The sequence below is a fragment of the Thamnophis sirtalis genome, unplaced genomic scaffold (genome assembly GCF_051295495.1).
Source record: "Thamnophis sirtalis isolate CommonGarterSnake01/CBP01778 unplaced genomic scaffold, rThaSir2_p1.2 scaffold_1, whole genome shotgun sequence".
Taxonomy (NCBI): domain Eukaryota; kingdom Metazoa; phylum Chordata; class Lepidosauria; order Squamata; family Natricidae; genus Thamnophis; species Thamnophis sirtalis.
Window position 1 is genome coordinate 160,842,780 of NW_028261381.1, and position 27,911 is coordinate 160,870,690.

At 42.8% G+C, this 27,911-nt stretch overlaps 2 protein-coding genes across 8 annotated transcripts in view; both read right to left on the reverse strand.

The window, feature by feature from the left end:
- The window catches only part of CHERP (calcium homeostasis endoplasmic reticulum protein), a 25,068-nt gene extending 20,854 nt beyond the window's left edge, over window positions 1-4,214 (reverse strand). For 6 of the 7 annotated variants that reach the window (XM_087729539.1, XM_014070944.2, XM_087729507.1 and 3 more), the window contains exons 1-4: window positions 4,078-4,214; window positions 2,516-2,689; window positions 1,413-1,594; window positions 692-829 (exon numbers count right to left, since the gene is read on the reverse strand). In XM_087729539.1, coding sequence (XP_087585665.1) covers window positions 692-829; window positions 1,413-1,594; window positions 2,516-2,689; window positions 4,078-4,117 — 534 coding nt within the window. In that variant the 5' untranslated portion in view covers window positions 4,118-4,214. Of the gene's footprint in view, window positions 1-691; window positions 830-1,412; window positions 1,595-2,515; window positions 2,690-4,052 lie in introns of all 7 variants that reach the window. The other variant, XM_014070946.2, reaches the window with a different exon arrangement.
- Window positions 4,215-11,693: 7,479 nt separating this feature from the next.
- Window positions 11,694-26,737, reverse strand: SLC35E1 (solute carrier family 35 member E1). Its single transcript, XM_087701712.1, has 6 exons — window positions 26,249-26,737; window positions 23,373-23,443; window positions 22,965-23,102; window positions 21,479-21,604; window positions 17,954-18,199; window positions 11,694-15,943 (listed from the first exon to the last, which is right to left on the reverse strand). Exons 1-6 carry the CDS (start codon window positions 26,655-26,657, stop codon window positions 15,704-15,706), a joined length of 1,230 nt encoding a protein of 409 aa, XP_087557838.1. The 5' UTR covers window positions 26,658-26,737; the 3' UTR covers window positions 11,694-15,703.
- Between the last annotated feature and the right edge of the window lie 1,174 nt (window positions 26,738-27,911).

Genomic DNA, 27,911 nt, shown 5'->3' on the forward strand with positions numbered 1-27,911 from the left:
ACTTCCACAGTTATTAGTCTAGGAAACTTCCTACTAGCATCTCATAATTAAAGTCACTGGGGAAGCAGGCAGGAAGTTGCAAGTTGCACACAGGTTAAGTGGCTGCTGCTGGGTGGCGGAGGAGGTGTCCGTGAAAGTCAGGGAGAATGCATGAGAGACCCAAGGAGGGTGTATGAAGGTGCAAAGAATGGTTATCTTTTATGCTAATAACTGCATCATGAACCCATGACAACACAACAGTCACAGTAGTCTACACAGAAGAAATCAGACTGAAATTATAAGCTATAACAAATAATGGAGATCATTACATGGATTCATACTTCACCCAAGAATTCACTTTCTTATCTAAAGAGTTTATATCAGAACTTTGAGAGCTATTTCAATTTGAATATAGTAGTTTGTCAGCCTTAACTCAATTTTTATAACTTTTCCAGTTTTGTAGCTATTACCAGATCTGCTCAAGTTACAAAGACAGACCCATTTCATTGTTCTACTGTTAGTACTCCACATATCTTAAACCAACGGTGGAAACACTGCTCTAGAGAATAATGAAAATAGATGGACTTGATTGCTAACTCTTACTAATATTTAAAGAGAATTTCATGACCATTTGGGAATCTTCTTCAAACATGTAGTAAACGTTTTATCTTTGTACCAGACACCACTTTGCCCTGATTTTGCCATTACTTACGGAGATAGCATCTTTGGTGCATGTGTCAATGATTGGTTGTAGCAAGTTATCAAACTCATTCATATCCAGTTGGGTTTCCTCCAAGACTTTCTGCATTTGTTGCTCAATACCCACAGCTATTGCAGAGGTGATTTGCTCCTAAAAACAGAGAATTAAAGAGAACAACCCAAATCACCACTTAGCAGTCTCCAAATTTTCCTACTTAGAAATCATGTTTGACTGTAACACTTCTGTCATTTAATCATCCATAGCAGAGGCCTTCCTTTCTTTTAAACTACAATTTGCTCTGATTGAGCTGTAAAGTGGCTAAAAATACTCCTCACCCTCCCCTCAAAGAAAGCAATACGCCTGCCCGGAGCCAAATCACAAAGGAAGAATCCACCCAAATAAAAACACCAGAAAAAGTGCTCTATTTAAGTTTTTAGTATTCAGCCACCATATTTCAAATAAAGTATTTGCAGAGGGTATGAGAAAAATAAAGTAATATTTGGTAACGATTCTTCAGTATCTTTGAAAGAGCCTGTATTCTAAATGTATTGGGAAAAATACTTCTGAATGAATCATTTTCACGTCTTAAGTAAGCAGCATATTCCACAGGAAATACAATATTTGCCTTGCAACTTTGATGTAGAGTTATATCAAAACCATTTGCATGATTTACAATGGTTTGCCCAAACCAATCCAAAGTCTCAGATCAACAATACTTTTGCCAAATCCATACCTGTCGCAGGGCAAGGAGGTGCTGCTCCTGCTGCTGCAGATTCCATTGGCTTTGCTGGATCAATTCCTCCATAGAAGGAGTCCCCTGAGGAGTGGCGATAGGGGCGGCAGGAGCCAAAGGTGGCTGGGGAATTGGCTGAATTGATGGGGCAGCCTCAAGATCTTGACCTTGTTTGCACAATACTGTAAAGGAGGAGAACCAATTTTGTTGTATTTAAGTACTATGACAATAAAGATTATGCTTACACAGAAGACCCCTAAGATAGCCAAGTCTGAATATTGGACCATATACTGTCTTCCCCAGTTATCAAAATCCATCAAACATTTTGCAAACAGCATGTTGCAGGTGGAAAATTTCTCATCCCGATAAGGGAAACTGCTTTCTCTAGGAGAAGTAAGGATCTAGAGAGTAGTTTTTAAAAATGGCTTCTTGGAAATGAGGATTCCAGAGTTCTTTTGGTCAGCAAAAGTTACACTTATTGTTGATTTCTATGCACAAGTAATTCTGAAGTTATCCAAATAAATTGGGACTTTCAGCTAAAATATTAACAGATATGCAGCAGCTTTGCTCTAAAATGATCAGGATCAAGTTTCAAAATATGTAAGTGACATAACTTGTTTTTTTCTACAACCTTCAGCAATCCCCAAGACTGTTTAAACTTCAGAATGAAGGGGGAAAATTCAGGCAGTTCTTAAAATTAAGATACATAGCAAATAAAGAACCAAGACAAGAATATCTAGCTTCTTAGATTACACCTAGTTTGAATGCTACATGTTTTTTTTTAAATTCATGGGTCTCTTAAGAATTAAATTGAATGACCGGCTGCAGTGAATTTCACCTGCTCAAAACAGTCATCCCCAAGAATATTATGGAACATCCCAGTGTGCAGAAGAGACACAATGTAATTAACCCAAGAACTAATAAAGCCAAATAATAATACAACCATTTTATAGTCTCTCAGCTTCAGACAGCTCCCATTCTATTTGCAAAATGGGGCTAAAAACAGCAATCCCCTTTTTAGCATTGCTGATAACATATGGTAGGTTTTGAATAGTTTATATTATCCACAGCAAATTCTCTTGCCACCCTCCTCCTTAACTCACACTGTTGCTGTTCCAGAGCCAGCTTGTATTTGTAATAACCATAGAAATCTCCTCCAAACAGAAATGAGAATTTAGGATTTTCCTTTTGCTTCTCCATTGTCATCTTTTCAAACTCAGGGCCATTTCGTGCCACAAACTGGGCCAGTTTGTCGATGACATTGCGTAGTTCTTGATCTGTGAAAAAGGAGGAGTAAGAGTAAGAAAAGATACCACGGTGCATTTATAAAATTAAGAAATAACCTCTACTTAATCACCATATCTATAAAACATGACTTAAGAAATGCCAAAATAAAACAGGAGATACCAATTGTACAAAAAAAAAAACCAACCCCATCCCATATAATCTTACAGTGTGCTTCCTAAAGTGGAAAGATTGATTCTCCAGTAGGACATTTTTTTAAAAAAAATCTAAATGCTGGCAATCTACTTCGCATATGTAATTCCAGATTCTATCCTCCTTGCTTTATTTCACCTTTTATTGAAAAAAATTTTTAAAAAATCCTTCATAATTTCTTTATATTTATTTTTTTTAAGCTCAAATAATACAAACAGTACATATTCATCTGAGTACAAAAAGAAAAAGGGAAAAGGAAAAAACCCCACATATTACAGTGCACTTTCACTCCCTGGAGACTTTCCTTCCCCCCCTTATATTTCGTCATTTATAACAACAAAAAGATATGTAATATATTCCAATTGTGCCCTTATCCCCTCCAAAACAGCCTATATTCTTGAGTAGATTTATTCCCTTTGCCGTCTACCAACACTGATTTTATAAAATCCCCCCATATTTCATTATAATTATTTGCTTTGATCATCCCTTTTAAATTTAATTTGTTGTTATCATTTGTTACCATACCCCAAATTTCATTATACCACTCACTTCTTTGAATATTCTTCATAATAATCCTTCATGATTACCAGGTATTTTAGATCTTTTCTAATTAGCCTTTAGACTTGTATTCTTATAAGAATAAATATTGTTTCAAACCATTAGGTGTTGGCTATTCTAGCACCTTTTCAGAGCTGAGAACCATTCAAACTACTTATCTTTTTTACCAAGGGGGGGGAAAGCAGCTGAACAGCTGTTACAGAAACGATGAACTAGTCTCCTATTCTGCTCAAGCAGGTCGCCTCCCTCATACCACCTGCCAATCCTGCCAGCGCTGCACGGCCTGTGCGAGTGGGCATCAAGTTACCGGTTTTTGAAAGTTAGGGGAAAGGGTTAAGGGGGCGTGGCCCTGAGGTTAATGGGGCTTAGGTTACACATTGTTCCTCCCACATTTTGAGTTGTGGAAGCCTCCTGGCCTTGGCAGGCACCGTCAACTGTGGCAAACCGTTCCCCGAGGCCCCTGAGCATGTACGGAGTGCCTAGCCCCTTGGGAGACTGGCTTCTACAGCAAGCCCAAAGACCTAACGTTGTTACGAAGCATCCTCCCCACTATTAGGCCAGGTTTGGGGATAGTCGAAACTGCTCTGCTTATTACACAGACAGACAGACACACATACACAGAGAGAGACTTTGTGGCCCACTCACCCTTCGAGGTGCCCTAGAGACTCACCTTCGGGCGGGGGCAGCAGTGGCGGCGGCGGCATCTCCATGGCGGTAAAAAGAAAGGGAGGACAGCCACCCAAGAGCGGCCTTCGATCACGCTAGGCCCCGCCAGCCGCCGAGCGCAACTCTATCGTAAAAGAAGCCCCGCTTGCGACATCGCTTCCTCAATTCTTCGCGCGAGGTCGCTCTTGACGGCTTCGTCGCCATGGAGATTCCGACTCCTCCCCCTCCCCCCCACAGCGTTTGAGGGCGGAGCAAGAGTTTTGCCTCGCGGACCCGCCTCGCAGCGAACCAGGCAAGCTTTTTGCCTGGCCAATCAAGAGGCTTCCGATTGAGCGCGCAGATGGGGGGGGGGGGGGGGAAATCGCCGCTTCATTCATAGAAAGCGGCGGCTAGAGCGTCTCGCGCGATGCTCTGAAGGGTGGGGATTTGAGCAACGTGCTTTTTTTTAAACAGGGTGATCAAATATTGCAGGTTTCTTCCGCCCGGTTATTTTTACGTCCGCCTAGAGAGGTTGGCGGAATCCCTTTATTGAGACGAGATTATTTGCACGCTATTTACACGCGCACACGCATCTTTGTATGGCCGCTTATTGACTCGCGGTGACTGGGTGGTTTACAAAAATAACCCAATATACAAACAATAAAAAACAATTCACCCCCCACTCCCGCAACATCAATCAATCTGACAAGGCACTTGGTGGGCTTCTTCGCACTCTGGGTTACCCACGCCCTTTGGCAAAGCCAGGTCTTCAGGGTCTTGGGAAAGTGACGACCCTTTGAGAGCTGTATACAACGAAATTCCATTTTAATGTATGCCGATTAGTGTACATTCAAAGTGACAATAAAAAGTTTGTTGTATTCTATTTTGTTTGTTTGTTTATTTGTCAAACATGTATAAGATAGTAGGTATAAGTATGAACATAAACATGAACAAAGGAAGTAAATCGGGTTCCGGATCCCATTGCAACTGGTACTGTGCAACGGGGCCGGTGTCCACATGAACTCATGCAATGCGTGCATGCATCCTTACCTATTGCGATGCCTCCACGAGCCTCTGCGACGCTCCAGCTGCTTGGCAGAGCATCGCGCAGGGCCGTGCGCTCCATGTGCAGAAGTGCCGAAGAGCTCAAATACAGGTAAGGAGCTCGGGTTGGGCAGGTGGGCCCTCCGGAGCACCATACCAGAACGGTACCTGGTGCTCCGGGCAGGCACCAGTACCCCTGTACCGGGGCGTACCGCCTGCAACCCACCACTGAAGTAAATACAGATAAATGAGTACAATAAGATGGACAGTAGGCATGCTGGTGCACTTATGCACGCCCCGTTTACGGACCTCTTAAGAATGGGGTGAGGTCCATGATAGACAGTTTGAAGTTGAAGCTGTGGGGGTTTGAGGATGTAACAACAGTCAGGTAGAGCATTCCAGGCGTTGACCACTCTAATGCTTAAGTTGTATTTTCTGCAATCAAGTTTGGAGGAGTTTACCTAGAGTTTGAATCAGTTGTTTGTCCATGTATTATTGTGCTTGAAGCTGAAGAACTCGTTGACAGGTAGGACATTGTAGCAGACAATTTTTTGTACCATGCTTACATTGGACTGCAGGCGGCGCAGTTCCAGATTGTCCAAGGCCAAAATTTCAAGCCTGGTGACATAAGGGATTGTGAGTAGAGGAGTGGAGTACTCTTCTTGTGAAAGGCCTCTGAACCAGCTCAGTCTTGCTAATGTCCAATATAGAGTGTGGATTCCAGGTCGATGAGCTATATTCAATAATTGGTCGGCAAAGGTTTTGTATGCCCTAGTTAACAATACAATGTTACCTGAGAAGAAAGAAGCTTCGCAAGATAAGGTTAACAACTTTTAATGCCTTTTTGGCCATGCTGTTACATGGCTCTGGGGCTTAGATCATTTGAAATTAGTACTATTCTGTTCTGTTCTGTTCCTGAATTTCCGGTTTGCCCATAGAGCCGTTTTTTTGTCCTCCGGAGGGTGAAAAACAGCCTCAAAAGAAGGCCGATGTCAGTTGGCCAGTGTGCACATGCATGCTGGCCAGTTGACAGGGCAATGCCTCGCGTGCCCTGACAAATGTCTCCGTGTGCCACCTGTGGCACGCGTGCCATAGGCTCACCATCACAGTTCTATTCTATTCTATTCTGTTCTATTCTATTCTGTTCTGTGTCAAACTAGGGGCCAATCTACTCTCCACAGAGATGATGTTCCAAAGGAAGGGAGCCACCATGAAGGCTCTTACTCTGGGTCCCACTAAATGGATCTTAGGAGTGCGGCAGTGGTGGGTTCCGGATCCTGTTGCAACCAGTACGGTGCAACGGGGCCTTGTATTCCCCACATGAACGCGTGCAGCACATGCGCGCAGCACGCATATGTGTCCTTACCTCCATGATGCCCCCTTGACGCTCCAGCTGCTCAGTGGAGCATCGCGCAGGCGCTGTACACTCCTTGTGCATGTGCCGAAGCACTGAAGAGCTCAAATACAGGTAAGGAGCTCAGGCGGGCAGGTGCACCCTCCAGAGCACTGTACGGGAATGGTACCCGATGCTCCCGGCAGGCACCAATACGCCCGTACCGGGGCGTACTGCCTTCAACCCACTACTGGAGAGGGGACCCGCAACATTCACTGCATTCCTGCTCTGATGAATCCAATAGATGCGACCAGGAAAAGTCTCTTATCTGCACATTAAAATATTTAGAAACTGCTCATTCCACTCACAGAGCCAAGAAAACATACCATGTTTGCCTGAAAATAAGAGAGGATCTTATTTTGTTTTGATCCCCGAAATAAGCACTTGACCTTATTTTTGGGGAGGTCTTATTATTTTTGATGTGCAGGAGGTGGCGAGCATGGTCACCTCATGGCTGCTATCGTGTTGCAATAGTTTCGGGGAGGGCTTGTTTTCAGGGGAGGGCTTATTTTAGCACATGCGCTCAATTGCCCAATTGGGTTTATTATCCGGGGGAGGTCTTATTTTCGGGGAAACAGAGTAGTTAATTTTCTGTCATGTTAAAAAATTACATTTTGGCAACATCCTTGGACCTACGTGTTTTTAGAACTTTGTTATCACAAGACATCAGTAACAAGATCAGGAAAATGTCTCTATAAGGTTGTGTAGGAAGTTATCACCTAGCCCTCTCCCAGAAAAATGAAATATCCTAGGACAGCGATGGTGAATCTTTTTTGGCTCACATGCTATAAGTGGGGGGAGTGCAGGGGGAGCAGATGCGGGCGTGCCGCACCCATAATGCAATGCGCTACCCCCCAGTGCGCATGCGCACACTACAGGCCCTCCACCCCATTTTTTGCATGCTTTTTTCGCCCTCCCCAGGCTCCAGAGGCTTTATAGGAGCCTGAGGAGGACGAAAACAGCCTCCCCCGTGCCTCCAGAAGCTTCAGGGACCTTCAGGAGGCTTCCCTGAAGCCTCTGGAGCAGTCAAAACGACCCTCCGAGCAAACCGGAAGTCCATTCCTGAACTTCCGGTTTGTCCGTAGGGCCAGTTTTTTGCACTCCGGAGGCTTCAGGGAAGCTCATGAAGCCTCCGGAGTGCCTCGGGGGGGAGGGGGGAGGCTATTTTCGCCCTCCTCAGGCTCCTATAAAGCATCTGGAGCCTGGGGAGGGTGAAAAATGGCTTTAAAAAAGGGTGAGCTCATCTGGCCAGCGCGCACATACACACTGGCCAGCTGTCAGGGCAGCGCCTCGCGTGCCCTGAGAAATGGCTCTGCGTGCCACCTGTGGCACGTGTGCCACAGGTTTGCCATCACTGTCCTAGGAAATATTGAAAAGGCAGAATATTATATTTCCCTGGATGTGAAAAGGGAGAAACATGTTTTAAAGACAGAATAGCTCCCTGCAGCTTCCTGTCCCCACCCACTTTGTCAATGGGCTATTAAGATGCCCAAGCCAGTCCCTTTACATAATAAAGAGTTCTCCCCTTCAGCTCCAGGGGATGGGATTAAGGCATGATAATATTGGCCCTTTACTCAACTCACCACATGGCATCCGAGAACTCAACCAAACCTGGATTCAAAACACAGCCTAGAGAGTTGCCCCTGTAGCCCCATGGGAGTCTGACAACCAATCAGAATATATTTCTTACACAGGAACAGGAAGCAGAGAGGTGGGGCTGAACAGGTTATAAAAAGCCCAGCAAGCCCCTTCCTCGGCCCTTCTTCTCTTCTTCCTCACCCAACATCTGGAAGCATGTGATCACCTTTTCTGTTCAGGACTCAAGCCATGTGGTCCTGTCCACCATTTAACCATCTTTCCAAGCAGCCTCCATGTTTCCAGTGTCTTTTTCCCACACTTGGAGTCGAACCCAGAAGGGCATTTCTTTCAACAGTTGCTTACTTTTTCTTTCATAATCACCTAGTCAAATGTGCATTTTTGCTCTCAGATGGACTCTGTTTGCAGATGGAGACCAGTAATGATCAGAGGAAATCTTTCAAGTTGTTTACACAACCAATAGTACTTGATGGGAAGGCCTGCTGTTGTCACTGCACTTCTCTTCAGTGTTGTTTTAGGTTTGGCTCCCACCCCAAACGACTTCCCTCTCAAAATGGTTTATGGTTTATGGTTTATGGTTTATGGTTTATGGTTTTATTATTTATAGGCCGCCCTTTTCCCTGAGGGGACTCAGGGCGGCTTACAATATATAGGGAGGGGAGTACAAGACAGTAAGACATAAAACAATACATAGTAAAAATAGTACACAACATTCATCATTCGGGTGGGGACGGATTACGATCTTTATCCCCAGGCCTGACGGGATAGCCAGGTCTTGAGGGCTGTGCGGAAGGTCTGGACGGTGGTGAGGGTACGAATCTCCACGGGGAGATCGTTCCAAAGGGTCGGAGCTACTACTGAAAAGGCTCTCCTCCGTGTAGTTGCCAGTCGACACTGACTGGCGGATGGAACTCGGAGGAGGCCTAATCTGTGCGATCTAATAGGTCACAAGGAGGTAATTGGCAGGAGGCGGTCTCTCAAGTACGCAGATCCACTACCATGAAGGGCTTTATGGGTGGTAAGTAGCACCTTGAAGCGCACCCGGAGATCAACAGGTAGCCAGCGCAGCTCGCGGAGGATAGGTGTTATGTGGGCGAACCGAGGTGCACCCACGATCACTCGCGCGGCCGCATTCTGGACTAGCTGAAGTCGCCGGGTGCTCTTCAAGGGCAGCCCCATGTAGAGCACGTTGCAGTATTCCAGCCTAGAGGTCACAAGGGCCCAAGTGACTGTTGTGAGAGCCTCCCAGTTCAGGTAGGGTCGCAACTGGTGCACCAGGCGAACCTGGGCAAATGCCCCCCTGGTCACAGCCGTCAGATGGTGGTCGAAGGTCAGCTGTGGGTCCAGGAGGACTCCCAAGTTGCGAACCCTGTCTGAGGGGTATAAAGTTGGGCCCCCCAGCCTGAGTGATGGAGCACTAGGCCAAATTATTGGGAGGGAAACACAACAGCCACTCGGTCTTCTCCGGGTTGAGTACAAGCTTGTTAGCCCTCATCCAGTCCCTAACGGCTTCAAGACCCCGGTTCATCACGTCCACCGCTTCATTGAGTTGGCACGGGGCGGACAGATACACCATTGCCTACATTCTGAAGACACAACTTATTTTTAACAAGAAAACAAAAGATGCCAGTAACATCAAGTAGCAGGCAGGGGGAATTGCAATAGCACTTAGACATATACTTACAGATAGTCCTCGACTTACAACCACAATTGAGCCCAGAATTTATGTGGCAAAGTGAGAAATTTGTTAAATGAATTTTGCCCCATTTTACGACTTCTCTTGCCACATTTGTTAAGTGAATCACTGCAATTGTTAAATTAGGGATATGGTTGTTAAGTGAAGCTGGCTTCCCCAGTGACTTTGTCAGCTCACAAAAAAGATCACATGACCCCGGGACACTGCAGCAGTCATAAATATGAATCAGTTGTCAAGCATCCTAATGTGAATCATGCCACTGTGGGGATGCTGCAACGGTCCTAAGTGTAAAAAATGGTCATAAATCATTTTTTTGTATGGTTGCAACTTCAGTCACTAAATTAACTGTTTTAAGTCGAGGACTACCTGTAGTGCTTTATAGTACTCTCTAAGCAGTTTACAGGGTCAGCATATTGACCCCAACAAACTGGGTTGTTTTACTGACCTTGAAACCAGTCAGGATTGAACTCCTGGCAGTGGGCTGCAATACTGCATTCTAACCACTGCGCCACCACGGAATGACTGATGTACCCAAATGGAAGAATAAGAATGAATGTCGGTCTGCAGAGGGAGAATACAGGGGGGAAAAGATGAGTACAGCTAGTCCCTTATTTACAGCAGTTCATTCAATGACTGTTTGAAGTTACAACTAACTTTTTCATCCTAACACATCGCTGCAACATCCCCATGGTCATATCATCAAAATTCGGACTCTTGGCAACTGACATATTTATGACTGTTGGTGTGTCCTGGGCTCATGTGATCAACTTTTGTAACCTTCTGATAAACTAAGTTAATGGGGAAGCCAGATTCATTCAACAACCGTACAACTAACTTAATAACTACAGGGATTCACTTAACAGCTGTGCTAAGAAAGGTTGCAAAATGGGGCAAAATTCAGTTTAACTGTCTCGCTTAGCCACAGAAATGTTGGCCTCAATTGTGGTTGAGACTACCTGTATTCAGGAGTGGAACCGTGTTAGGAACTCATGTTAGTTTTTTACAGTGCTAGCAGAACTATTGCCTTACTTCCTTTAAAAGCAAAACCTATTTTCATAATTTTCCAAGTCTTCTTCATAAAAAGGACTGAATTCTGTCAAAGGAAACAGATCTCAAATTAAGGGTTACTTCAATAGTGGGGTGCAAAGCAGCTAAGTGTTAAAGTGCTAAAATGAGTGATATCAAGAGCCAGTGCATTGATTACAGTGCTGGACTGGAACCACAGAGACTGAATTCATAGCCCCTGGGAGTGATTTTGGGTCAGTCACTGTTTCAGTCCAACCAGTGGTGGGTTGCAGGTGGTACGCCCTGGTACGGGCGTACTGGAGCCTGCCCGGAGCACCAGGTACCGTTTCGGTGTTCCGGAGGGCCCACCCGCCCCCTCGAGCTCCTTACCTGTCTTTTAAGCCTTTGGTGTTTCCGTGCACACATGGCGCGTACAGCGCCTACACAATGCTCCGCTGAGCAGCTGAAGCGTCGCAGAGGCTTGCGGAGGCGTTGCAGGCAGGTACGATGTAGCAATTCGAACGGGATCTGGAACCCACCACTGAGTACAACCTACTTCACAGGTTGCTCTTGTGAGAACGAAAATAGAGATCTTCATATGAAGTTGAAGAAAAGCAAGCTAGACATGGAATAAATGTTTATTTATTTATTGGGGGTTTTTTTGCCACAATAATGCACAAACCTGTGGCATATATTAAAATCTGTAATGATAAGATGATCTGAAGAAACCGGGCATTGTGACTTCAGAAAGAATGAAAATCCATAAGTCTTATTATAATTCAGTATTTTTAATGGAGGGAATTCTGACTGACTCATATGCCCTGGTACTGGTGGAAAGAAGAAAGAAGTTGTCTATAATCTTTAGGAAAAAATGCTGTTACTTTCAACATAAATTCAATCAAGAAAGTTTCAACTTTGCAGAATTCAGCTTTATTTACATATTCAAATTTAAAAAGCATAATTACAACATACTTTGTTTTATCCAATTTTTTAAATGTGCGGACTAAAAAAATCATGGTTCCTATACACTTCAAATAAAACCTGAAAAAAGTTCACCTTACTTTAGGACAGGAGTGACTGCATTTATTTATAATATATACATCCACACCTATCAACTCCATTAAATATTCCTTTTTCAGACATTGTCAATGCCATATACAAACCACCGAGATTGCCCCTCTGAGAGGCAAGTGACTAACTACACAAACCTAAACATTTATTTGGAAACAGGCAGGCCCATCTTGCCAGTTTGAAAAGAACAGACTTCCAAATTATTCAGACTCAAAAGCTGAAGCTGGCTCAGGGAGGCTCCACGCACCCTTTCCCAAGCTACCCCAATTCATAAATGACTTAACTTTTTGAAAAAAGTTCCTCCCATGGCAGAGGAGGCTTAGAAATGTTTTAAGACACAGAAAACAGCAAACCAACTTGCCATGCTGCCTAATATGCAGCTTGAACCTAACATTTGTGTTCATACAAAGGAAATGTTTCAGCAAAAAGATATTCCAGCAAGATACTAGAGGGCATGACCAGGATGTGTTGATTCTGCTCTAGTTCTTTTGTTGTTCTTCATGCTCCTAGTAACTCTTTGCATTACGGTTCTAAAAGTAATTGAAAAGGAAGAATCTTCAAAAATTTTAAGGAATTTGTCCTTTACTAAATTCAAATATTCTTGAACTCTATAGCATAGCTTGCTCCAATCATTTTTTCTTCAATTCTCATAATTTCTAGTTATCATTGGAATTTGGCCATGTTGGCTGGGATTATGTGAAGTAACATCTAACACGTTTGGAAGACACCAGACTGAGCTAACCTGGTATACCCTGCTCATCGCTAGTTTCTAGTATCCTTTGGTGTTTACAAATTTTGTCAGTCCACTTTGACTTCTGCAGGTTTCAGAAGCCACCATCCAAGACCTTCATTTGGCTATCCAGGGATGTACATTAAAAAAAAGGCAAGGACATATGTAAATAGTTCTTAGCATGAATTTCCCCAGCACCAAAAATGTCCCTTTTAGTGAGAGACAAATTTTTACTTATTTACGTTTATGTTACTTATTCAAGTTGCTTGTTGAATCTTAGATCTAAAAGCCAATTTTTACAACTTTTACAAGCTAGCTCTTTGTTCTAGTTGATTGTTTTGCTTTGGGGGAATTATGGAAATTTTACAACACATTCAAAGCCAAGTACCCACCGGGATTTCCAATTACATATATACAAGTGCACGTGCACCCCTCCCCCAAGCATACACACATACATACATGCACTGTTATCCTACCACTCACCCCCTCCCAAGACAAATAAGTATGAGAGTAGATGGGACACCTAAAATTAGTATATCAAGCAGGCCCAGAATAAACACAATACTCCAAATGTTGAACTTCACATATATGTGAAATTCACAGGGAACATGTTTTTGGGGGGTGAATCTAATGCATATGCTCTCATCACATGTAGGGCAAAGTCATACCTCATGCTCCTCCCCTTATTTTGGCTCTAATTGGGCTACAACTGCTCAAAACTAAAATAGTACATTAGGACTACACCAATTACAATCAGCATCCTGTTACTAAAACAAGATTCCCAATGTCTCTCACTGCTTCAGAGAATCTAGGCAGAAGGAAGAGAAAATAAATCTCTGTCCAACCTGACAGTGTGAAAGGATACAAAGGGAAGATATGTGATAACATACTATAACTTACTGGCTCTTACTGTTTTATATTGTATTCTGGACTCTAAAAAAATCAAAATTGTTATCAGCTTTGCATCGTTAAACCATCAATGAGACTGGAATGTTTAATCAATAGGAGGTGGCAGATTTATGTTCCCAACTGAATTATTGCAACATAGGAACCTGCTCTTTACTGGTCTTAAACTGGGTGAGATCTCAAATGACATTTATTTCACCTACATTTATAAAAAATCTCACAAAGTAGGCTCACTCTCTTTGGACAAACACACTTTTAGTACGGAAATTACTTCACACACATGTAAGAATAATGTCCACTTTTAAATATTGGGACCTTCTGTCCTTCTCAAAAATGAATGAGCTATTTTTGTTTTATAAATCTATGTTCCCCCATTTTTGACTCTGGTCTCCTGCTCAAACTGTACAGAAGTAATTTTCATTTTGTTTCCATTTAGTGGCCAGGCATAAGTCCAAGTCTTGTCGTTTTTTTTCTTCCACAGCACACATCTTAAAAAGAAAAAAGTGCTTTCCCACTTTATTCTGTTTGCCATCTGTTTTAGTATTATAAAAAGAGAGGGACGTTGGTAGAGAGACATTCCTGTTTTTCTGCTCTAGGAAGAAGGCAGAAGAGATGAAGCCTAAATAACTTGGAAGGAAAATAGTGTCCTCTTGGCACAGTTATCCTAAACCTTTTGAAATCCTCTGGGAACAGAACAAGGCCAAAGTAACACCCCCCCCCCTTACCAACCCGTGCAATTTCCCCATATTGCAGCCTTCATGAGGGGCCTTATTACAGAAAGCAAACCTTCTTTTCCAATTGCATACAGCATGGGTGGCTCCCTTTCATCCCGAGCATTTTCTTTTCCACACCCAGGTTAGAGAACCCACGTCTTTAGCTTCCCTTTGCTCAAGGAGAGAGCAGTTTTAAGAAAAATCAAATGGGACACCCTAAAGTGGGTGTGTATATTTTGCCTTCCCACCATCAGCAGGGTCCAGTCAAATTTTAAAAACAAACAGACCAAGGTATTTGGCTCCTGTCTAAGACTTGCTTTTTTGTATCAACTAAGGGCCTCTGTCTTACCTGGGCAGCCCAGAAACATGATTACAAACCCTTAAGAGCACAGTGGACACGTCAGAGACTTTTGCTGAAGATCTCAGCTAATCATAGTGCATGAGAAAGAACTAGTTGCTCCAGTTTCAGTACCCAGGAAAAGAATTCTTAAGAAGCAAAAAGCAAATGTCATCCACAGCAGGAAAGAAAGTATGAAGATTATTTCAAAGAGACAACATAAACAATCCAGTACACAAATTATGCCCAAATCTGACATCAGGACAGACCAATACTCATAGTGGTATTTTTTTTTAATGATCCTTGTAAACTAGGAGACCAGAGCCCTCAGAAAATAATTCCTGAAGCTGCATGATATTATTATGAAACTTTGCCCTATGGAGCAAATTGTATGCTACACGGATCTCTTTGCTTCACCTTTTTGTATGAAGGGGGGGAAAAAACCCAAACAAAAAAAGGCTTTGAGACCATGATTAAAACAGGAGCAGGAGAGGGAGGATTTCAGAGCCATACTTGCTACACAGTGCCAGCAGCAAACTCCTGCTATTACATGATTTTTTTTTTAAAGAATAAATTCATTCATTCTTTCACCAGAGACTGGAAACTGCTCCCCATTCTTCTTCATTTTTGGCAAACCCCCCTCGTAATGCTGCAAACGAAGGCAGCCAATGAGCAGCAAAGCTACCTTCATTATAGAATACAACAAACCTTCTCCTCTTTTCCACAAAAAAGAGGGTCGGAGAAAAAGAGTTGGTTTTTTTTTTTTCCATTTTGAAAATAACTGGAAATGAATGGCAAAAGTAAGGCAGAATGCAAACTCAAAAAGATCTAAAACCAGGAGTGAAAAGAAGGAAAACTGGCCACGCTTGTGCTACCGTGGACAATCAACATGTTCAGGGGCATCTGGCGACCACAGAGGCTCAGAGGCTACAGAACTGGGGCTTTTGCATGGCCACAATTTACCTGATGAAACCCACCCCAGTGGTTTCTTCCACTAGCAACTATTGCTTGGCATGCAGTATCCTCTTCTATAGCATTTCTCCCTCCGTGGGACAAATGCACAGACCCCGGCTATTCCTTGAGACTAAACAGTCACACAAGTGGAAGGGGAAAACTCCATGTGAAGAGTTCACATTGTTTTAGCAATGTATACGCCCTCGCTAAATATCATAGCGACTGGAGCTATAGAGCGTTGGGTAGTTCTGCCGGGAATACTGGAAGTGATCTGCGAGGACATTGCCTCTGCTGCTACTATACTGGAAATCTCCGTGATGTGCAAAGGAGGCAAGTCCATTCTGAGACTTTTCCGGGGTACTCCAGCGCCGATCCAGGTTTGTTAGATCTCCTGTCGTGATAGGAAGGAGCTGCTTTTTTGCTTCCTGGTTTGCATCGTATTTGGTCTGTAAGATAATTAACATGATCAGCCTCAGAAATCAGAATATCTAATCAAGTACAAACAGCCTAAAGACAAGGGATACATTAACTATCTTGAGAAATATTAAATGAGAAACTGTTAACTTGCTCTTTCCATTTATTAATGAGAAATCACTAACTGCTCCCATTGGTGATTGATAGGATTAAGAAGTCACCTCAGATTGTAGAGGATTGAGTTTCGGTTTCGGTTTCATTTTATTTATATGCTGCCCTATTCCCAGCGGGACTCAGGGTGGCTCACAAACCCAAGAGGGGAAGGGAAACACAAGAACTACAAATACAAGCATTTAAAATAACCAACAGACACACAATCGAGAGGGGAAGGGAACTCATCAACCCCAGGCCTGCCGACACAGCCAGGTTTTAACGGCTTTTCGGAAGGCCTGGAGAGAGGTGAGGGTCCGAATCTCTGCGGGGAGTTCGTTCCAAAGGGCCGGTGCTGCCACAGAGAAGGCCTTCCCCCGGGTAGTAGCCAGATGGCATTGGCTGGTAGACGGAACCCGGAGGAGGCCAGCCCTGTGTGATCTAATGGGTCTTTGGGAGGTAAGGAGTAAGGAGTCCATGTGATAAGACACTATGGTAGGCTTCCATCATAGCAAAAGGAAGGACCTATGTCTGAGGAGCAACTTGGAAGTATTGCCTTTGGAGTCTTGGAGCAAATAATAAATCCTAACAGGGCAAGACATAAACTCAAGCCTGATTGGTCAGTTCACTTGACTTCTAGAGTCTCAAATGAAGCTCCTCCCTGCTATTGCATCATAAACCGAGCACGTCAATATTCCTGTTAAGAGAATTGAGCCAGACTGACTCCACTTTGGCTGGATGGGATCAATGAAGCAAAGTGGGTGTGGCCATATACATTCACAGACAGAGGTAGGATTTTTGTTGTTGTCATTTTTGAGAGGAAAGCAGAGTTCTTTGCATTTTTGTGCCAATACTGAACTGTAGCTTGTTATATTAACTGAGTTGTTTTAGTGTAGCGGGCTGCTAAGATTACAGGCCACTAAGGAAGCCCACAAGGCACATCTACCTTATATAGTGTCAAAGTTTCTTTGTGATATTTTGAAACAACATATCACCTCCTTCGCATTAAATTCAACTACCAACCTCAGATAAGAGGGTAGACTGTTAAAGGCCATTTCAGCTCTCAAGACTGGGGAACTATTTCATTTGATTATTTATAATACTCATCTTTTATAACAAGTTATAGTAATAATTAGTATTTAAAATTGTCACATATTTATACTGTAGCTTGTGAGAAATCAACCGAACTTTTGGGTTATCTTTACAATATTTGTCAGAATTAACTCTGTTTCTGTTTTCTTCCAAAAAGGTTAAGGCACATATTGCTTAGTTTTCTATCTCAAAACCATGGAAAACCATGTTGTTGATTTTGTACCATTGAAATTTGGCAATGTTGAGGACCGACGGAAGATAATATTTGTAGCTCTAGACTAAATTGTGGGTCTCTGGTGCTCTCTGACCTTGGTTACTTTCTTGCAAGCCTTTCATTAACTAGATAAACATTATCAGTGATGATGTCACCTGGCTTGATAATGAAACTGCCAGAAAATAACCCAGCTATTTGCAAGAACAAAACTCAGCTCAGAGAATATCAAGGACTCAGTATGTTGAGGAGCTACAAAAAAAGAGAACAATGGACCTCTATGGACAACACTTAAAGTAGAGCTTCATTCAAGGAATATCTGAGAAATCAGGAGATAAGAATCCACAAAGACAGAAACATACCCCTTTCTCAAGTCATTAATGAAACTCAAAAGCAGAAGTCATTCTGTTCATTTTGAGGAAACAGGAAATGAATCCTGAGCTAGTCCCACCATTTAAAAAGCTAAACCTCAGTTATGGTTGAATTCCAGCCTGAGTTCCAACCAGGGCTCAGAGAATGTTCAACTACATTCATTTTTCATTCACCGTTTGGCCTGAGGTTAAGGGAAGATTTTCCATTGGCTACATACCTTGTTGTACAAAAACACTCCCAGGATAGCAGTCATCATGCCCAGAACATTGGTGGAGGTAACAGGGTTGCGAAGCATGATCAGGGAGACACTAATGACTGTGATCCTTTTTGTGGCATTTGCAACAGAATAACTCAAAGGGCTGATAAGGTTCAGGATGCTGAAGGCAATGACATTCTGGGCAAAGTTGCAGAAACCGCTGATGGCCAAGAGAAGGATGGTCCATGGCCAATGAGCCATTGAACTCTGTGGGAGAAACAGCCTGTGAGACATCAGCTCACTTAAAAGGAACAAAAGCAGCCACAACACACTGATTGTGGTAATTGGTTGGGTGTAACTTAATATGTCTCTAATAAGGCACCAGGATTCCTAGCTTTCAATTCCAAACATTGTTAAAGATATAAAGACACTTTAAAGTAGGTACACGATGTACCCATCTGCAAGTCCTTATATAAAATGTAATTTCCCCCCAGTATCATGTTGTTAAAGTATCTTTTTGCCTGTGATTCCAAGTCACCAAATATAGTTCACCATTTGTTGACATAAGACTACATTTATATACACCATAATCATTGTATTCAATTTGTTGAGTAAAGAATTTTCAGTTATGATATATCTTTAGATAGAAATGTCCTTTATTTTTTAATATTTCATTCAAAAAGTACCTCTTAGTGAGAGCATAAATGAAAGAGCCATGACAATTGAATCATCAGCTTGAAAGTTGCTCTATTAAACTAAAACACTCTGTGGAAAAGGTTTGCTTTCATATGATAGAACAAATCAAATAAACTTTTTTTCTATAATATACTGAAATCTTACTTGGTTACTCTGTTATGGGTGGTAGTTATTTAATGACCAATTGTTCAGTGACCAAAGTTATGATGATGGTGCTGAACAACTGATAGTTATGAACAGTCTTTATATGCCGCATCCCCAGGCTCACCTGAGCACCATTTGCAACCTATTTTCCTGGCTTCCTACCAAGTCAACCAGGAAGCCAGCAGGGGGTCACAAAAGGTGACCATTTGAAGATCTCACTTAATAACCTGGGATGAGTCACTTAATGACTGTAACTGGGACTGCCAGAATTTCTGTTGCTAAGCAGCAGTCATGTGACATGCTTTATAACCTCGTTGCAGCAACAGACTTTACCTTCTTTAATCAAGGATTGCTATTAATATCAGAGAAATAAGTCCTTTCTTCAAAAGATATAGTTTTATTATTGAATAACTAGTTATTTTAGAATTACTTAACCTGTTAGCATACTATGCATAATTTACCAGATGTAGCTGAGATTCTAAGTGCAAAGAAATGGATAGACTCTATAAAATATTTTAAAGGATGAAAAAGTTATCAAGATGTTGCAATAATTTCTAAACTGGAATGGGCAACATGGCACTATTCGGATACAATAGTCAAAAATTCTTACTAGCTACACTGGGTACAATTTATTTACTTATGGCCACCTAACTCCTAGCAGACTACACTATAATTTAACAGCAATTATCTTAGTGAGCTATTTGCTAAAAAACAGTAGAACCTAATGACAAGTTTAATATGATTTTGGCATTTAGATTTAGATCTTTCTTCCTTCAAAGAGTTCAACAGTCCTTCAATTTCAACAAACCATTTGAGATTTGCTAGCCTGTCACTTGACCCAAGTTAATACAATGATAAAATCCATAAAAGGTAAAAACTGAAAAGGCATGAGCAAAAAATAGATTTTGAGCTCCCTCATAAACTCCAGCAACAATTTATTACACATTCTGCCACAAGAAAGGTAAGATTATTTGTGTTATATGATCTATGCCTTTGGCAGGATCTGCAAAAGTGCCTAGTTAATTACCTAAACTGATCATCATAAAGAAAACCTATTTTTGCAGCCAGTAAGAGTAAACAATGACTTGATGGCACATAATCAATCAAACGCTAGGGCACTCTGAGGGCTTATAACTGGTTTAGAGAGCTATTGGGAAGCAGTGCAAATGTTTCAGCACAGTGATAATATGGCAACACCTTTGTAGCCACATTCTGAGCAGTTGCAATTTCGATACTGTCCAAGGGCTTCCCTTCAATACAAAAACGGCAATAGCCTTTGAGGTTACCAGCATCTGAATTGCCAATACCAGGTTTCCATCTCCAGAAAGAGACCCAATTTGTTTTTCAAATAAGCTGATACAAGGCCCCATTCAGGGGTGGGATCCAACAGGCACTACAGCTGGTTCGCTCATGTGCGCATTTCACACGCATGCGCAGTGCAATTAAAATTGTTCTGCAACTGAAAAACAAGATGGCACCGCTGACAGCGCCGCCCGGGGAACCAGTACGGGGGCATGGCAGGACTGGGTTGCTGCCGGTTCCAGCGACCCAGGCCACCAAACCACTACTGGTTTGGCCGAACCTGTCCGAACCGGTAGGAACCCACCACTGGCCCCATTGCCATTGATGTAATGCGGCTGTCCATGCCAGATCCAGGAAGGGCCCCAGATTGTGAACCTGCACCTTCAGGGAGAGTACAACCCATCCAGCATAGCCTTATCTCCTGAATCTTGAACTTCAGCCCCTGGATCAGCAACAACTCTATCTTGACTGGTTTCAGCGTCACTTTGTTCTCCCACATTCAGTCCTTTACAGCCAGGAGACTTGCAGAAGCTCTCGAGACATCCAACCCTGAGCTCGCAGGAAAGGAGAAGTATATCTGAGTATCATCAGCATACCGACCGTGACTAGCTCCAAACCCAGCAGCCTCACACAAATATTAAATAGGATTAAACTTTGCATGATCTGCAGGACAATCCCAAGGGTTGAGCAACAGTCTCTCATAACACTACTTGGTAGTGCCTTGAAGTGAAAGAGCAGAATTGCTGAAAACAATACCTTTAACTTTCAGCTTTTGCAATAGTCCTAGCAGGTTGGCATGACCAATAGTATCAAAAAGGAGGTTACAGGAACAACAATGGGATTGCATTTTCCTTCTCTCTTTCTCCCAGCAATGGTTTACTTTTTTATTGCAAATTTCACTATTTATTTTTACATTAACAAGATACTAAATAAGGTACAACATGTGTATGCATTTCAATAATTGAAAAAAAGTTATTTAAGTAAAAACAAACATCTTATCCTGAATCTTTCCACCTCTACATTATTCATTTTCTACAACTGGCTGAGCTCTTCCATCTAAGTACCCTTCTTCTTGTCTACCAGAAGACTACAAACTCCACTAAAGAGCATAGGCTCAAAAAATGTCTACAAATTTCAAGAATTCAGTCAACCCATCATTCAAGTTCCGTTTTGGAGCTCTTGTGGTTTTATTGCTAATATGCTCAAAGTCCTTCATGATGATCAAAATCTGGGTTCAATACCAGTTCTAAGAAGCTAAGACAAAAATATGGGAAGGCTGCAATGGGAAACATGATAGAAATACCACCAAAAAAGTAATGGGAGCCTCCTGACCCCAACTTACTCTAAGGGCATACCGGTACTTCAAGTCAAAGGTCTTTTTCTACAGGCTTAGTTAGCACTTACCAAGTCATTTTCTACCAGGAATGAGGAGAGATCAACCAGCACCCATGTTGGGATCATGAAAAACACAGCATGGCACCCAAGGATGTTCAACAGACGGAGATGGTGTATTCGTGAATCTCTTAAAACCTGCAAGAATGAAGAATTCAGAAACAGCCCACCTTCCAAGGATTTCTTTAAATTGCTTTTCTTCCTGTAAACTGAAATGTAATTGCTATATCTCAAACACACAATTTCTTTACCTGTGTGCAACTGAACACAGTGGCAGTGATTAAGCCATTTTTTCTAATCTGATGACCTACAGATAAATTGCATCTCAGCTTTCAGAATTCCCAGCCTTCATAGCTGTTGGGCAATGTTGAGACTGTAGAGAAGAGCAGCAAAGATGACAAAGGCTAAAGCATATGATGAACCGTTGTGGGAACTGGGATGTCTAGTCTAATGAGGAGAGGGACAAGGGATGACATGTTTTCCAATATTAGAAGGGTTGCAACAGAAGAGGAGGTCAACCTATCTCCAAAATACCTGATAATAGGACAAGAAGCAATGGAAGCAAGGAGAGATGCAGTCTAAAGCGAAGAAGAAATTTTCTGACAGTGAGAGCAATTAACCAGTGGAACGGCTTGCCTCCAGAAGTTGTGGGTTACTGTACTGGAGGCTTTGGGGAGATTGGACAGCCATTTTTTCCAGAGTGGTATAGGCCTTCCTGCATTTGCAGGGGGTTGGACTAGAAGACACCTTCCAACTGTTTGTTTTTGTATTCTGTATAAATGAAATCTTATTTTGAGTCAGAGGCACCAAGTTGAAAAATCTTGACTAAATAATAAAATTTGAAAAATTTGGACAATACTAGCATCTAACTACAAACTAATTGGGTGACTCTAAGTGTGTCTGCCAGTCTGTTTTAAAAAGCCCCCAACCAACTTCTTTAAGCTAGTCAAGAAATCATATTATACATTTAATTGCTAACTTTTAAGTACTTAAAATCCTGAAGCCTGAACATTCATCAGATAAACTAACATACAGAGTCCAACTCACTTAGTGCTATATATTAGTTTAGACTAAAATAGATTTGGACATTTAAGGTTTGATGTGCTGTGAGAATTCAACCATATTCTTACAATGCTATGTGAATAAGGCCATCGTATTAAGGCATGTTATTAGAGCATAATAATGTGGATTGTAAACCTGGATTTAGCGTGTTATGAACATAAACTACCAGCTAACTTAAGGAAATCCTCCCCTACTCTCCATTTGAGTTTTCCATCTATAAATTGGTTAACAATTGCAGCTCAGACTTTGTGTCTGAGAAATTTTTGAGTTTCTACACCATTGGACAGCATTAGAGAATATTAATTTGAAACCTGAATATATTGCACGTTTGTTACAAAGACCGACAGCATAATCATTGATGCAGAAACATCAAGAATATTTGCAAATGTGTATCCAAATGCAAATACATTCATTAAAACAAATAACCACAGGGTACCTTCTTAGAGAAAATATTCTGAAGGGAGAAGCAGAGTGTTGCAGCCAAGGCACTGATAAGTCCCCAAGTATCAAAGGAGAGTTCTGTAACTGTAGCCAGCAGGACTCCACCAATAATAGGGATGAGGGATAGATATACCTGCCAGAAGGAAAGAAAAAAAAAACACTCCTGTTTATTTATTTATTAAATGTGTTTGCCACCCATCTCACTTCAAGGCAACTCTGAGCAGCTTACTTATACGGGACAGCAGCTGTTTCCTCCTAAGTTCAGGTAGTACAGAAAGTTTATGCAAGCCTCACAAAACTCACTTGCCAAATGTTTTCTTTTCCCAGATAAAACATTTCAGTGGAACAACTGCAGAGAAGCATCAAATACTTCACCCCTCTGACTACTCTTTATTACTCTTACCTTGGTGGTCTGCTTTTCCTTCATGATGATTCTTGACAGGAGAACAACCCAAATAGGCATTGTTGCTTTAACTGGAAAGAAGAGAAAGGGCACAGAATTAAAGTGAGAACGGAGGCCATCAACAAGGCCTGTGAAATAAAAGCTACTTAGAAACTGGTATATGGCATGCAGATATTGCTCAACACAATGTAATGCAGTATAAATATTTGTTCAACCACCACTTCTGTATGCAAAAGCTACTAGATTACCTGACACTTTTTCCTAAACCACTTCCTGCTTCACAACTAAACTACGTGCTAACTATGCTTTGTTTTGAAAAAAAATAAGGACTGCTTTTCTAAAAATAAGATACAAAAACCTTGCCTGAACACAACTGTTAACATGCAAATAAACAAGAAACTTAGTGTGAAATACAGTAGTCCTCGACTTACAATAGATGGTTTAGTGACCATTTGAAGTTACAATGACACTGAAAAAAGTGATGTATGACTATTTTTCACATGACTGCTGAAGCATCTCCAGGGGACACAGGATCAAAATTCATATACTTGGCAACTGGCTCATATTTATGACACCTACAATGTACCAGGGTCATGTGATCACCTTTTTGCGACTTTCTGACAAGCGAAGTCAATGGGAAAGCCTGATTCACTTAACAACTGTAGCAAGAAAGGTCGTAAAATGGGGCAAAACCCGCTTAACAACTATCTCGCTTGGCCACAGAAACTTTGGGCTCAATTGTTGTCATACGTCAAGGAGAACCGTACTGAAACATATTTTTACCTGCAATTAATTAAAGATAAATGGAGAGATCAAGGTTGCATGGGACTTATGAGATTAATTAAATACGTTTGAAGGTTTTTGGGGGGCAGTATCCTTTGTCAGTGAAATAAATTTACTTGAGGAACAAAACTTTTTATTCCCTCAGCTTCTCCCGGAGACCCCTGCAGCAGAATATGATACTGTACAAAATGCATGGGGGGGAGGGGAATAAATTGTACCCCTCATTCCTCCTCCCACATGTTATTTATACTGACAGAAGATCTTCACATGAAGATGGTTCACTGGATTTCATTATTAGACTCAGTTTTCCCTGTGTTCGCTTCCCTCTTAATAACTATCAGGCATTCTGGTTGAACCAGAATATTGGCAGTAAAAACTTTTTTTAAAAACAATACCATACCTCCAGGCATGCTTTTTCTTCCTCAATGTAAGTAAAAACATTCTCTTGAAGTTCTGCCAACATTCTACACATAGATGGAAACAGCCTGGTAATCTAATGAAAACTGATATGTCCATATAGAGGAAGCCCTCCTTCTAGCTCTTTACAAATCCACTTGTGAACCAAGTTTAGTTTAGCACTGAACTATGAAGAGAAATACAAATAGTCCTTGACTTACAACAGTTTGTTTAATGACCTTTTGATGTAAAAGCGATTTATGACCATTTTTCACACTTACGATTGCAGCATCCCCATGGTCATGCGGTCAAAATTCAGACTCTTGCAACTGGTTGATATTTATAATGGTTGCAGTGTCACGCTTGCAGTGTACCGTTGTAAGTTTTTTGCGACCTTCTGACAACAAAGTCAATAGGGAAGTTAGATTCACTTAAACTTCGCCTAAAGATCCACCTAAACTTAACAATCATGTTACTCATTTAACAATTGCACTGATTCATTCAACAACTGTGGCAAGAAAGGTTGTAAAATGGGGCAACATTCACTTAACAACAAAAATTGGGGGCTTCATTGGGGTTGTAAGTCGAGGACTACCTGTAACCAAGATTCCAACTCACCCTTAGTCACAAATGTTCACTGGGCAATATTGGGCCAATCACTTCCTCTTAATCCACCTTACCTCACAAGGTAGTTGTGGGGATAACAGGAAACAGCATAATACACTGCTACACCTTTGGATTAGCAGTCACAGAGTATTGACTGGCATCAAAGGCACCCAGTTTTTCTATCTAGCCCAGTGTTTCCCAACCTTGTCAACTTGAAGATGTCCGGACTTTAACTCCCAGAATTCCCCAGCCAGCATTCGCTGGCTGGGGAATTCTGGGAGTTGAAGTCCAGACATCTTCAAGTTGACAAGGTTGGGAAACACTGATCTAGCCCACCTTAGCCGTAGATAGAACCTTACTGGTGACTTTGGGCCAGTCATTCTCTCGGCTCAACATACCCTACAAAGTTATTCCTGGGGAGAAAATAGGAAGAAATGCTACCACTAGGTATGCTGTCGTAGGTCGACCAATGCGCAAGATAGTGTAGTTAGTTGCGAAGTTGTGTCCGAGCTGTCGCGAACCCATGGGCAACATTCCTCCAGGCCTTCCTGCCCTCTACCGTCCTCTGGAGTCTATTTAAGCCCATGCTGACTGCTTTAGTGACTCCATCCAGCCACCTCATTCTCTGTCGTCCCCTTCTTCTTTTGCCCTCAATCTTTCCCAGCATCAGGCTCTTCCCCAGTGAGTCCTTCCTTCTCATTAGGTGGCCAAAGTATTTGAGTTTCCTCTTCAGGATCTGGCCTTCTAAAGAACAATCAGGGTTGATCTCCTCTAGGACGGACGGGTTGGATCACCTTGCAGTCCAAGGGACTTGCAAGATAGTAATCTCTTGAGAAATAAAGGGCAGTTAGTAGAAGTGCTTCCTTCTTTTTCCATTGCTCAACCCCAGGCCCGGGAGGGGGTGGGGGAACCATGCTATTTCCATTGCAAGTATATCCGCAGGTGATATTTCACGATCTCTCCTCCTCTCTCTACAAAACCGGAAACAAGTGAAGAGCATCTTTCCCACCCATCTTTTCCTTTTAAACCTGAAAGCACTCTGCACATGCACCAGAGCCTCCCTCCCCCGCCCCCCCCCCCCAAAATCATACCGGTGTGAGCGTAGGAAATCGGGACGCGCCAGAGGGAGACGTGGGCCGAGACGGAGGCCAAGTACTTGCCGAAAGCTAACGGGAGGATGAGGCGCGGGTACGCGCGAGGGGGCAGCTGGGCAGGGCTGGCGGCGGGCACGCGCCAGGCCCGCAGCAAAGGGGGCAGGAGCGCCACCAGGCCCAGCACGTGGCAGAGGGAGACGGTGACGGGCCGTGGGAAGTCGCCCAGGAGCACCTTGTTCACCACGTTCCCGCCGGCGCTCAGCGCGTACCATACCAGGCAGAGCGCAGGGACGCGAAAGAGCCCCGTGGACCCGCGAGGGGGCGCGCCGGAGGGGCCGGTGGGCGAGGGGGGGACGGGAGGGGGGAGGAGAAGACCAGGAGGCGGCGGCGGCGGAGGCGACACCATCCTCGGGTCAGGGAGAAGAGCTGCACCGGTGCCTCTGCAGCCGGGCCGGAGCCGCTTTGCCTTTTTTTTTGTCTCCCGGACGCGTCACTTCCGCACAGCCGGCGGAAGCGGAGTGCTATAGCGACGGAAGCCGGGGAGACGGCTACGTTCAGTTTCAGAAAAAAGCAAAGTCCTCACCGGGTGGTCCTGGCAACAGCGAAGGAGCGAGCTGGTTTCTCTTCCTTTGCGGTGAGCGGCACCGGGGGAGGGAAACGACTACGCTGCCTTAGCTCCCAAAGTTTGAGGGGTTTTATTATATTGTGGGAGTTTCATCACTGGAAGCTTTCAAGAAGAGACTGGACTTCCATCTGTCAAATGGTGTAGGATCTGCTTGGCCGTGGGGGTTGGACTAGATGACCCACAAGGTCCCTTCCGACTATGTTAATCTGTTAAATAATATCACCGATAAAATTAAGCTCTCTCGTTTCCTCCCCTAGAATAACATAGGGAAAAGGCACAGCAAGCTCCATCTCTTCCAAGCCCAGAGCCCCACATTGCTCATTTGTTCGCACCTGCACTTGCTTACAGTAGTCTCTGACTTAACAACAGTTTACTTAGTGACCATTCAAAGTTACAATAGCACTGAAAAAAGTGACTTAAGCCCATTTTTCACAGTACAGTTGCAGCATCCCCTGTGGTCACGTGATTTACATTTGGATGCTCAACAATTGACTCGCATTTATGATGGTTGCGGGATCATGTGATCCCCTTGCAGCCTTCTGACAAGCCAACTCGATGGAGTAACCTGATTCACTTAACAACCATGTTTAATGACTGCACTGATTCACTTAACAAGTGTGGCAAGAAAAAAACGTAAAATGTGGCAAAACTCAACCAATTTCTCACTTAGCAACATAAGTTTTGGGCTCGTTTGTGGTCATAAAGTGAGGACTAGTGACACAGGTGAGGACACAGATGCAGTCACAAGGCATTGATCTTAGTGCTGCTGACAGGGCTTGTTCTGGAAACTAAGGTACAGTATCTCTAAAATGAGAAGGTAACAGACCGACAGTGCTCACCTCGGTATCATTTCTACTTAGGCCTACGTAGCTGCCGGTGGTTACTCTTGTTCAGCCAACAAAGTATCGCTTATCCCCAAGTAATGTACACAACCATTGAAGCAGATCTCACAAAATAAAGTCCAAAACATGAAATTACAGACATTTGGTACTGAGGATTCCACTAGGATTTGCACGAAGCAGAAAAAGTGATTCT